Raw genomic sequence first — 13,349 nt, forward strand, 5'->3', positions numbered from 1 at the left:
TCTCACCCTGTATTTAATACAGTAAGAAAAATTTAAAGTAGAATATTGTTTGTTGCTGTTCGTGTTCTTTCTGTAAAGAAGGAAAAAAATGTGGAAAAGAATAAAATATTTTTAAGATGGTGAAACCAGGAACTGGTGTGCCAAAGATGTCGAGCTCCACTGCACTGTTCTCATGCTGTGACTGTCTTCTGCCTTCGGTAGAGTTACAGTGCCAAAACTCAGGTGCAGCTGTCCTCTTTTTCATCTCACACTAAGTAGACCTATTTCATGCCTTGCAAATAAGACCAGATAATTCCAAGATGAAGGAAGTTGTCTGTGCCTCCCCTTGTGTTGCTTTCTTGTACATTTCCTTGACTTTAATGCCACAGGCTGAACTACAGGCCTTCATTTTGGTCTTCCATATTTTAAAAATTATTCTCTTCCAAAACTGTCCTTAGGTAGTTCTGCTCTGAGTTAGAGTCCAGAAAGGGAAGAGTCTGAATTGTCATACATGCCATCATGTCCTTCTTGGTACACATAAACAATTACTGGCTGTCTAAGAGAGTTTCACTATATCTCTTCTTATTCTTCTCTGTGAGCACTTATTTCAATCAAAAGGAGTGTTTTGATGATTTCTTTCGCTTGTATTAGTGTGTTTGCACTATGACAGCAATGAACAGTCTTTGCTGTATGATGCATAATTCCCTTAGTCACTCAAAATTAGTTCTTTAATTTGATGATTAGAAGTAGCAGCAGCAAGAATAACGTGCTTAGTGTAGTGGGTAACTGAAACCATTCAAGCATTAGAAAACTGCTTCTGTAAGCATTTTGAATTTTCGTTCCACCATCTTAAATTGACCATTTTTGCTTCATTTTCATGGAAATATTAGGCTAAAATTAATTTAGATATGAGTAGAGAGAAGGACTGTGTGCATATTGAATTATGATAAGAATATTAAAATAGAAAAACAGCCCTTATTATTGCAGGTAATGGTGCTAAGGTCTTGCATTCTCTTTTACATCAACTGCAAAGGATTTTTTCTGGGTAACTAGTCAAATCTTGTTTCTCAAGGAGTTGATTGCCAGACTCTTTTTGTGTACTGCTTGGCACATGCTTGACTGTCTGTAATAGCTCCCAATCAGCAAGATCACTGAGTTTTAATACTGCATGGTCTGGCTGCAAAAAAAACCAAACTGTTGTTCTAAGGCATTCTTATAGGGACTGAGGAGATTTGAGAAATGTGAAGAGACAGTGCTTCTGGCTGGCAGAGTTGGCAGAGTAACCAGAAAGGATGTAACGTGTTAAGAGGAGCTGGGGGAATGGTGAACACCAGGATGGTTTGTTTTGGCACTGGTCTTCAAAGGTAACTTTCTTGGGGAAAAAACAAAGACTGACTCAAGGAAATGTCCTATTTCTAGGGTGAAATTCAGTTATGTTTCTCAGACTGCAATTTCAGATCAGCTCAACAAGTGCCATAGCAGATGCTACTAATGTAAATGAAAACATGAATCATCCCTGATTTCCTCCTAATTGGCCAGGTTTGGAGTTGCAAGGTATCCCTTTTCTTGTTGTCATCTGCCATCACAAAGCAAGCACTGGGTAAAGTTATGGTTTATGCCTTCCTAAATACTAATTGTTGATCATAAAGCCAATGTAATTTTCTACTTCTATAAATCCAAAGGTACACTCATGTTTTGAGATCAAGGAGAGTGAAAACATGTTGTGATGGACAGGGCCTTGTTTGAGGCACTTTGCTTCTGAAGTTCATGCATTATCTCTTGCTTATGGCTGTGCCTGAAGGCATAATCCAATCATATGTATTTAATTAAGACTTTAAACTACAGTTGCCCTGGTAAAAGCAGAGAGATGATGGTTCACAGGCATCTGCTCTATGAGGCAGTTAAGGCAGATGTAATACCTGAAAGCCTAAAGGGTATATTGCAATAGGGGCCACTGATAAGAGCTTGCTTCATCTGGGACACCCCATGGGTTGTACATCCAAGTGAAGAGAGGGGAGAGGTCCCCAGCTCTTCCCATCCCTCCTCTTTGGTGGAGCTGTGCATTACTGTACAGAGTTTATACTGTTGTCATCTCTGAGTCACCTTCACAGTGCCTCTGATGACACTCAGAATGAAGCCTGGGGTGTCAGTGTAAACTCATTTTCTGTCTGTTTATCTTGTGATTTAATGTATATTGGTGTAAATTAAAACACAGTTTGACACTGTATTTCCAGTTCAGATTATTTTCCTGAATATGTCTGTGACTCTAATGTAGCTAAGGGGCCACTACTACAGTGAAATAGATGGTTTTCTGCACAAGAGGCAGAAAGTGCTCACTTCCAAAGTACTGAAGGCATGGAGATTTTTTGTTAACTATTAAATTTTGATAAAGAGCTGTTGAATCCATTGTAACCAAGATGATGAGCCATTTTAAAACAAAAGTGTTGTTTAAAAACTTAGTCTGTTGTAACTGTTGCATTTCAGAAGTAATTTGAGATCATCTCTCTGAAATAAGATGAGCCATGTGTTAGGTTTTGCCTGCAGTGTTGATTTTCATGCAACATGTGCGAGTGCTAAGGACCAGAGAGCAAACTTTAGGCATGTTATTCAGTTATTATGGACTCAACAATCACACAGCTAAAGTACTTTGATGATCGCAAGTTTTTCTCAAATATATTGCTTGCTTGCTAATGCTTATGATGAAAAAAGTTATCCTTAAGCTGATTTACATAAAAAAGTTAGATGCCTGTAGGCTCTAGAATTTCATTAAAGTCTCAATTCAACCCTTGTAATTTGGCGTTTGCAGTGACTAAAATGTATCTCTCAAACAGCCTTTCCCTCTCCTGATGAAAGACAGGTAAATTGTTACAACCCCCCCATTACCAGCTCTCATTCACCCAAGCTGGTGCCTGTCAGTCCTTTCTTTACAACAGTCCATAAAGGCAGCACAGATGGATATCACTGCTGGGTTAACTGTAAGTAAATAGATTAAATTCTTGCCTGTTCTGGGCTGAATCCTGCTTTCCTTTTCAATGTGAAATAAATAGTTCTTTTGGTTTAAATGGCATGAGAGATGACTCAGTGCCAGCAATGGTAAGACTGTGTCCTTGTCTTTTTCTGCCCCCAGCCCCCTCCCCCACTCTCTCTGAAGATAATTTTAGGAGGAAATTATTATTTTCAAGATCATGAAATATTGGAGCAAACAAAATTTCAAGTTCACTACTCTCATTACACAATAAAATTTAAGAATTGGGGTAACAGTTGTAGAACCTGCGCCAACAAAAACTGCAGGTTCTCTTCCCAGCTACAATAGGGCTAAGACAACTTTTTATTATAGACATCTAGCATCTTTAGCTACTGTGTGGGCACTGGCATCCTTCCACTGACCTTTCCTGTTATGGCTATCTATGGAAGCTTTGACTTGATCTATTCTGCCTCACTCTACCTGCCTCAACTCTAGTTGTCAATCTAAATGCTGGATTTACTGGGCACTTGGTGGTACAGTCCTTATCCATGATGTACTGGACTATCATGAAGGATGCTGGACAGCTGCAGATTTTAATGCATTCCAACTCCTGCCTGTCTGGAGAGAATTTTAGCGAGCAGACTGACCTTAGATCCCATTGCTGTGTCCCTGTAGTTGCTTAATTGGGAGCTTGAATACAAGAGCCCCTGTATATGCACTGTGTTCCCACTGTGAAGGCAGCTCATTTGTTCTAGCAAGACTGAAGCTGTGCTCTGCTGCCTGCTCCCCTCAGATCCTTGTCTACACAGACCTATGAGTACCACAAAGCACAGTGTTTTTTTCGTCACAATTTAACCTGGTTACATCCTCGCTCCTGTTTCCCACCTTATACTTGTAATACCCCGAGCCGTCTCTGTCTCTTCCTTCAAAAGGGGTCAAATTGGGAATGGATTCATATTCTCCTCCTTCATGCTGCTTGGATACTGGGGAGATACCCAAAGATGCAGTCCTTCTGCTTCCAGATGGGGCACAGCCAGGGGAAACTTAGATCTGTATTGCAGTAAAAGCTTGTTTTACTGCCAGTTTGGAACATGCTCAGCACAGCCAGGATTTCCTGGGCATTTAGATGGTAAAATCAAAGATATCTCAAATAAGCATATCAAACTGAATTTTTTAGAGAGGCTTATAAGTTAGATGAATTTTAATGTACTTTTACAGGAACATGAGGAGATATGGAGCAGAAGTCACTATATTAAGCACATATTAACTTGGGGGGGGTAAAAAAAAAAGGGTCTTCAGAAATTTTTCATGGGTGAAAACACCATGGTTTTTCCTTATCCTCAGCTACAAATTTCTGGATGAAGTTTTCTTGCTGTGTCTGTCTGAAGACATGAGGCAGACATCCAGCACACAAAATTTTATTCCAAATGTATGTGTATTTGAAAATGTAGAAGCATCTGCAAACAAGGTTTATAATGAAAAATGTCAAACAACTTTCATAATCAGCAATGCTGGATGTACTGCCTGTATGGAGAAATACATAAAAGTGCTGAAATGTACAAGCACACATCCATTCCAGCTGCTAGCATTCTTTAGTAATGAGTCTTGCCAATAGGACAGCTTTTATGAGGGCAGCACATAAGCAACAGCCTATTGAAATTAGATCTTAAAATTAGTATGTTTTCCCTGAACATCATTTTACAGAGCCTCTTTCTTGTATCTGTCCTGCTGTAGAAACTCCTAGATGCCTTTATTTTTCATAAGGCAAACATGGTGTGATTTTGTCTTCAGTTCAGGAGTCCACAGCTGCAAATCTTCCCAGTGCAGCCATGGGTAAGCATGTCACTTCCTATGAACAGCATAGTTATAGAGGTGGATTGTACAAAGCTAGACTCAAAATCAGCACAGTATGGAGCTTGCAACACTGAGGGCTCAAATAGGTGAAGTTACGACAGGGGACATTGGACCACTGAATATGAAGATTTGTGACTACACATTTGTTATTAGTGTAGTAATTTCCCCTACTACTCTTGTCATGGCAGGTAGCTGCTTAATCAAATTATCAAGAAAAGGAAATAAAAGTGAAAGTCAATAGGGGAGAGTATTTGCAGATCAATGGAACAAAGAATTGATGATACAATAAATGATAGTAATCAGCTCTCCTGTTATAAAGGAGATAACTCCAGCCCTCAGTGTGCAACCCGTGGGAAGGAACAGTGTGCAACAACTTCTGAAGATAAAAGAAAATACAAAATCATCTTATCTGTTCTTCAAATATAGGTTACAACTACAAATGCTGAAATACATTATTGGTGCAGAATTGAGGTTATTTGAATGTTCTAACTGTGCATTTCTATGTCTTGACAAGTGTGGATTTTTAGCTTAAGCTAAAAATTGATTAGAAGTTTTCTGAGTGTTCTGCTTATTTTTGAGCTGTTAGAGTTTCCTTGCAAAGGTTTGTGCCTCAAATTGCTGATATGTACTGGTCAGCCTTAATTCTGGCTCCAGATACTTCTTTCTTTCTTGCTGGGAAATGTTATAGTTATCTAAAAGGTGAGACTATAAAATCTCAAGTCTTGCAGTTTCTCCTAAGAAGCCTGTTAAGTGTTTGTGCACATTTAATACAGAGGAAGGAAAAAGTCATCAGAAAATTGGAAGAAATTCTCAATGAAGGTTAAAGAAACACATCTGTTTAGACCTTGTTTGGTTAGTAAACTGTTAGTTGTCTAAAAACTGAGGTGGTTTTGGAAAGCCATAGGCAGTTGTGATACTAAACAAATACTGTGAAACAGGTGCAGTCTAGAGCTTAAGGAAATACATGGTCCATAGGCAGCTGAGTAGCAAACCAACTTGATGGCTGTAGTGTCACCACTGCATATTGGAGACAGCCAATGCCTGGAACAGACGGTTTTTCTGACAGAGGACCAGAAATAAGAGTTATTGTTTGCATGGAGCAGCAGCAGGCCTACATGATGGAAATAAAAGTACCATGTATCAACACCATAAGTACAAATTAGATCTGCCAGTAATAACTTTACCTTTTATCTTTGTTACGAGTATTAATTCTTTGCTGACAGGGCAGGTACAATATTGTGAGAAACTGCCTAAATTTATCTAAAAACTATTGATGCTTAGGGAAAGGCCCATGCTGATGCAGGAACGCTGGGTTTCACCTCTTTGTATTGCACTATTCACCTGCTCTCTACACTTCCAGTGATATTCATAAAGAGTAGATGGCACTGAAGGCAGCAGCAGGTAGAGAAGGGAGGTCATTCATGGACATGAAGGTGGACATGAAGTGCACACCAGGTTTCACAGGTTGCTGCTGATACAGTTTATACAATGTGCTGGTCCATACTGCCGGGAGGCCTCAGTGACTCTTCTTTAACTTTGACTTTCTTACTCTTTCCCTGTCTGCCTTTCCTTGCTTTGTTTCCTATTCCCTGCTTTCCTCTCTTTTAGTTTCTTTAGTCTCGTTTACACAGTTGTAGTCTCTGCTTTCTCCTGTCCCATTCTGTGCAGTGATTTTTGTTATAATCTCAATCCTCTCCTCCCCTCAAGGACATTGCTTAGTCACTTAGTTCTGCATATAAACTGCCTTTAATGTCTCTCTGTTTTGGCTTCTCATTGTAATTCCTTGTCCTGTTTTTTTCATATGCCTCTCCCAGTTTCCCATTGTATTCAAACAGTTCTCCCCCTCCACTGACTCATAGACTTCACTTCTGGAGATCACCAGGGCTACTTTAATTCAGGATGGTCCCACAGTGATTTGATTGTAGCACACCATCATATATTTGTTTATTCCACTTCTGCCTCCTCTCTAGGGAAAACTTTATGACTCATAACTTAATTGCTTTGCTGTCTGCTTTGGTTCACTTGGTTCCCAACTACTTAACAGAGACAGCTACCTTTTCATTACTGGTTTTGACACCTTTCATTTTTTATGCACAATGTTTGCCCAAAAGAGCAACAACAGCTCTTTTAGTAATAGATTGAATTGATCAAAAATGACTCAGTTTTTAAGACCGGCATTACTTTCCTGAGAGGTTTTTACAGCAGTGAGAAATGCCTACCTAATGTCTAGTCACCTCTGCTATTTAGCTGAAACAAAAAGTGTCATGGGAGTAAATCACAGCAAGCTTGTTGAAGTGCCCCAGGTGCATCTCACACTCCTAGCAAACAGCAGCTGACGTTTCCTGCCTCCCCCAAAGAATATCGTCTTCCTTGAAACACTCATTAGGGTGTTCCAGCGTTTTTTTAGCTCAACAAGAGAAGCTGCATAATCTTGGCAGAGCTTTTTTTTCATATTTGAAAAAGAAATCCACCTTTAGGTCAAAAAGAAGCCTCTGAGATCAGGTTGACTTTAGTAAGCAAGGAATAGAGAATTAATTATAAGATCAAGTGAACTTTTGAGAAGACATTTAAGGCAGTTTTGAAAACTCTGAAGGAATGAGGAGATGAGTAGGAATGGAAATATTTTAAAGGGAAAGGGTTTCAAATAAACCAACAGGACAAATAACACTGACAGAAATGTGACTGGATGGTGGGAACAAGGAGACCACTTGGAGACTTTGAACTCTCAATACCTCCAGCTGCAATTCATTAGCAGACCCTACTAGATTTTGTCTCCTCTTCAGTTTCATAAGGAATCAAGTGTTTCCAGGGGCTGGATGGTTGCAGAGGCAGTGTAGTGCAGTCCAGTTAATTTGCAAAACTGATTTGGTAACTGAAATAACTCAGGGCTTTAATAGTGAAATAATTTTTGTTAAATTAACTTTTTTTTCTTTGTAAGAGGGATGAAGCCCTATGTCAGAGTTTCTTTGGCAAAAGTCAAACTTCTCAGTGCTTTCCTCTGAATAGGGAGTGGTCTCTGTGGTGTCCAGGGATGTAGTACATCTCAGTTCCACCCCCTTCCTTGTAATTTGTGTGATCCACACAGGTGCTTGGTGCAAGGAGGAAAACAGAATCTCCCCTCCTGTTGCCTGGTTCTGATTATCTTGTTTTACTGTGCCTTGAGGGCCTTCCATTGGGGCGGTTTTTTTGTGCATCTGTAATAGTTAGAGTGGTGAATGAAACCTTTGATGTTCATTAATCACCACCTTTACCACTGCTTGATGAATGGCTCTAGCTGTGCCACTGTTTTGGACTGGGTGTGACACTTGCATCTCTCTGGTTGCTTTCTTGCAGTTTGAAGTTTTATGTGGGCAGTTTGGTTGCAAATTAAATTAGAAATAGTAATGTGAAACTGAGAGGAACCTGTAATAACCACATGGTTCTTTCCAAATAATATTTAGTCATCTAAGTTATCCTTTGTCCTTGAAAGTAGTACTGATATCCAGATTAACTACATATGGACATATTCTTTCCTTCCATTCTCTCTCATACTTTCAGTTTAATTGAATGGATTATTTTAAAATTTTCCTGATGTACATGGTAACTGATTTCCTACTTGTCAAACTGCGACAAGATTTCCTGCTGTGGGGCCTGTTAGCTTGTCATACAAGCTAACACCTGAAGTTATATTTTATTAACTACAAAAGTTAATTTATTTTTTTTTAAGGATTCTCTTTATTCTAGCTCTCAATATTCAATGCAAACTGTAGCTAAAAATCTCCAGGGGAGAAGAAAATTAAGATTTGAATAATTGGTGAGAACTGCATGTTTTAGCTATTGTGATATCCTCAGCTTTTGCTGTCCTCTCAGTGAGTAAATGAGTTAGCTGCTGAGCTGTTAAAAGTCCTGTAGAGAAAATTACAATGTGAAAATACAATCTGGACTTGCAGTTTTTCTGTCCCACAGGCTCATCCAGCTTTTTTTGCTGCCAAAAGGAAACAACTGCTGCTCCCAGGTGCAACAACAGGGTCGCTTGCTCAGCTGCACTGACACCTCAAGTAAATCTCTTGAAGCTGCACAATTTCGTTTCGGGGTATAGTTATGAATTCAACCCCAGCATGGGCCCCACAACCCCTTGTGGAGGTGCTGAAGGACTCTGTATTCTGTTCCAATTCTTATGGAATGCTGTGAAGTAAATGGGACACATGTACACATTGTGGATATAGTGGGAGAGGCTGTATTTTCATTGTATGAGCAGAAACGTGCACCTGGTTGTCTGGTGAAGAACAGGCTGTGGGGATGGGAAATATGGTGACAGATTTAGTGCGCTGGCACTGTGCTTCTCATTGATGGGCTGCACATTCCTGCAGCACCCCTCAGGTTTAGGGGACTGGGAAGCCACCTGAAAGAAATTGAGTAGCGCTTGAACTACTTGGGAACCTCACCTCTTTGCTTTTCATTTCCCAAGTGACATGTGAAAGTTGGGAAGTCTTTACACTTCTAAAATTATTTGGTCTTTCAAAAAATACCAGGATTTCTCTTTCTATTTATGTTCCTGTGTAGGTATCAGAGTAAGCTATTCAGGTCTGTGGTTTTGAGGGTCTCTACCACTTTTCATGTCTCAGGTTTTGCTTCCACCTGAAGTGCTACACAGTTGTTTCTTGGATCTACGAACAGCAGATCACAGCACCATAATCTGTGGTCATAGTCTCAGCTTTTAACATTTTTTGTTACAGCTGCAGTGATTTGAGTAATTTTGCTACTGGTATTAAAATGGCAGTGCAATTTGTATGTTAAAACAGGTAAATGGCATTTTTTTATTGTTTTCGTACGTAGGCACTGTAGTTACAGTGATCGTTTTTGTGGCTCTGCCGGCAAAGGCTGGTGTTTTCTCTGAGCTACAGCAGCAGTTGCAAAGCAAGGTCTTAAGGAAAATCTTGGAACAGATGAACATTTCCATGTCATTATCCAATTAAAACTAGAAGATGTGAAAGCTGCTTTTATTTAAACAGGCATTTTTCAGATCCCACAAACATACCTGTTACATATGTAACACTGCATAATTGCAGCACTTAGGCACATACCAGGCCAGTTCACATGCAGTGTACTGTGGAAGAAAATTCTTGCATGCCAGCAGGCACACCAGGATGAGCTCCAGCAAGTCACCAGTTCCAGGCAGGTAGGCAAGTAGCAGCACCTCGCATCTGTTGGTAGTCACAGATCAACACAGAAGCTGGAGCTGTCTTTCCTTCTTGCAGCAGACAAGAAAGTGGGATATGAGGGGCTGATTAACAAGAAGGTGTTTTCACATCTGTGCCTCAATGCAGTTAATGAGATGAGTTTCCCTCAATATTGTTTATTTGAATGTTGATGCATGTGGCGAAAAGCAACACTATGAGTGCCAAAAATCATGACCTTTCCTGTGTTCCTCACCTAATTTAAATCTTTAGAAGTCAGTGGAAATACACTAAGGCAGGGTCTGGCAGTACTCTGCTGTTCCTGAAAATGCTTTAATGTAGTAACTGGCAGAGCAGTTAATCTGTGGAGAGCCATGTCCTTGCCCTGACCAAGGCCAGAGCAAATTGGCACACTGAAATCTGACAATGAGCAGCTATGCAATCCTGTCCTAAGGAAGTTTCTCAATTTCTGCACATTAGTGCTTGGTGCGTCTGAACGGGGAAGATTTATATGTCTCTACTTTTTTTCTTCCTAAAGGATGCTGAACAGGTGCTCTAAGGTCTCTCTGTGGTAACTTCTGCTCAAAAGAGTTTTGGATTTTAACTGTTTTAAATCCATGAACCAAATCCTAAATTTCACCCTGGCAAAGATGAAGATCAGAGGCAGGAGGTATCCTGTTTTGCCATCCAGCCAGAATGAACCAATTGCAATTTAACTGCTTGCCAGCCTAATGCCTGTGTGCAGATTACCCCTGGCAGTTTTTCTAATGCTAAATATCCCTTGTGGGTTTTTTTTTAGCTGAAACAAAGATCTGTTTCAAGTATTACCATGGTGTGAGTGGAGCACTACGAGCTACGACTCCGAGTGTGACAGTGAAAAACAACGCAGCTCCTGTAAGTTATGCTGATGTTTATTTTTTCCATGTATGTTCTGTTGCTTTCTCTGCCTGCTTTATATGTCTTTATATCAAAATCGAACATAATATTTTCTCTTTATTGTATTGTGATACAGAGAAAAGGGTAGTCTTTCCATGAAGATGTAGGTTTGTATGCCAAGAGAATGTAGATTCAGCTCTGAATATATCACTGATAACCTCTCTGATTTGGGCCAAGTCCCACATCCTAGCTATATCCTGTTCTGTATAATTGTCTTCTCTCTGCTGTGGGCTGTGAGATTTGGGTGATATCCCTAGAGAATTTGGGATCCTTGGACAGTAAATACAGTAAGTGTCCAGAAAGGGAAAAGACTTTGCCCTTTTAAAGTGCTTTTTTTCAAAATGAGCATTTTCACAGCAGTTCCTCTGAGTTCCAGGAACAAGCACACTGTGACATGCCCCCATCCAGTGGTAATAAGTGGGCATTCAGGACCTGATCTATCAAAGGACCGAACATCATTTTTGACAGATTGAGGCTTCACTGAGGGCAATTTTGATTTGCTAGAGCCTAGCAAAGCTCTGTGGCTTAGATAGCTCTAAAAAGCTATATATCTTGTCTGGTATTGGGAAATTTTATCACCCTGAGACTGAAACATCTTTTAGAAGCCCACAAAGAGACTTGATGACCTCCAAAGCTTGTCTGGCCCTGCTGACAGTGTTTTACTGCCTGCCAGGCTTGGCAGAGACCTGCATGAGCTGAGGAGTTCTGTTCCAACCAGCATAAGAAAAAGACTACTTCAGATATTGTTTAGTCTGGAAGATGGGTTCAGAAAAGAACAGGAAAGAACTGCCTTACTTGTGGGTTTATGTAGGTTTCAGTGGGCATCACTGAAGCTTAATTTTTTAGCTTTTTTTTTTTTTGGGGTGGTGTTTGTTTACATTGCTTTTGTTGTTGTTGCTTTTTTTGGTGTGGGTTTTTGTTTTTTTCCCCCAGTCCAAAGTTAATATTTCTAGAAAGGCTGAAAGTCTCTCATGCTGTGTGTTGGCTGTATCTGATTCCACCAAAGCTGGAAAGGATTAGTTTTTTCACCCATGAGCATGAAAAAACTTTTGGTGGTTTCTTTGCCTTCTTTTGATGCACAATATAGCTGCACAGTAGATGCTGGATAGGGACTGCTGGCACATCCTTTAGAACTAAAAGGCATTCACATCTCGTTGTGCCTTTCTGACCTGATCATGGTGAAGCCATTCATCAGTTTTAGAACCTGGAGAATTTCCTTCAGCTGTCTTCAGAAGAACATTAGGATGTGGCCTTGGATATCTTCATTGTGAGGGATGCTGAAAAATTCTTTTTAGCCTGTAGTGAGTCACGTCTTGTAGCCTCAGGAATTGTTGCTGATTTCCCAATTGTTGTAATTTGGTGGGATAATGTCTCTTGTTGATTTAGTCCCTGTCTTCTCTGAAAGGTAAGCCAGCCAACCAAGGCAATAAATACCAGCAGGCTGAGAAATTATAATTTGTTTTTACATTATTCCCATCCATGTCTTAGACCTGAGTTGGAGCAACTGCACACATTTTTCAGGTTTAGTATGGAAGGGTTACTGTTTCATTATTAAGTATGGGCAGTATGTATGAAATTAGTAGAAGAATGTCTGAGGACCTGTGCCCTTGTAATATGCAAATAGGTAAATCTTTCCAAGTTCTTTAGCTGAGACTTTTACATACATATTTATGTATACATATTACATACATATTTACATAAATATTACATGTATGTAAATAAACATATTGCATACATACTTATGTAAAATAAATAATACATGTATGTAATAAACATATTACATGCATATTTATGTAAAACAGCCATTTACTTTCTGCCAAGGCAGGATTTGCATTTTAAAGAAAATCCTCTTCATGCAGTACTCATGGTCTTCATAAAAATCAGATGAGGACTGCCTATTATGACCTTTAGTTGAATATACTGTGCACAACTAAAAACCAAATATGATTAAAAGTGGTATCAGATAATGGTTTTCTGTTTAAGGACACAACCAGTGTCCTTGGAAATAGCATTCTTTTTCTGTAATCTTCTTTTACTGCCTTTCTGGGTTTCAAAATAGCCTGTGTGGGTTTTATGCAGACCAGAGAGGCCAGCAGTGTTGTAGGTGCAGCATCTTTGTCTGTTTTCTTCTTCCTTGTTTTGCTGTATGACTTATTTGGTTTATTGTAAGGCAAATACTAAGGGAAGACAACAAAAACAATGTAATGGCAGCAAAGGTTATGCAATATGAACTTGGATGGACCCTTCTGTATGAGTGCAAAGAGGACGAAAAAGTGCTATAGATTTGAAAATTCCTTCAGAGTTTGGAGAAAAATACTGGGCTTGTCGTTCACCAGACCTCGGGGTCGGTTCAACATCACGTCAGGGTCACCAGATGTCGTTCCGATTGGGAACGGCTATAAAGAACGACAAAACTCTCAAGGGAGTTTCAACACGAGAATTCTCTGGTTTATTCCTTC

At 39.7% G+C, this 13,349-nt stretch overlaps 1 protein-coding gene across 30 annotated transcripts in view; it reads left to right on the forward strand.

Moving 5' to 3' along the window:
* Nucleotides 1-13,349, forward strand: part of HECW1 (HECT, C2 and WW domain containing E3 ubiquitin protein ligase 1) — a 319,771-nt gene that overhangs the window by 188,796 nt on the left and 117,626 nt on the right. For all 30 annotated transcript variants that reach the window (XM_086845056.1, XM_086845137.1, XM_086845031.1 and 27 more), the window contains one exon: nt 10,754-10,848. In XM_086845056.1, the coding sequence (XP_086701182.1) occupies nt 10,754-10,848 (95 nt within the window). The remainder of the gene's footprint in view (nt 1-10,753; nt 10,849-13,349) is intronic.

This window comes from Cyanistes caeruleus, chromosome 1 (assembly GCF_971803275.1).
Source record: "Cyanistes caeruleus chromosome 1, bCyaCae1.hap1.1, whole genome shotgun sequence".
NCBI classification, from domain to species: domain Eukaryota; kingdom Metazoa; phylum Chordata; class Aves; order Passeriformes; family Paridae; genus Cyanistes; species Cyanistes caeruleus.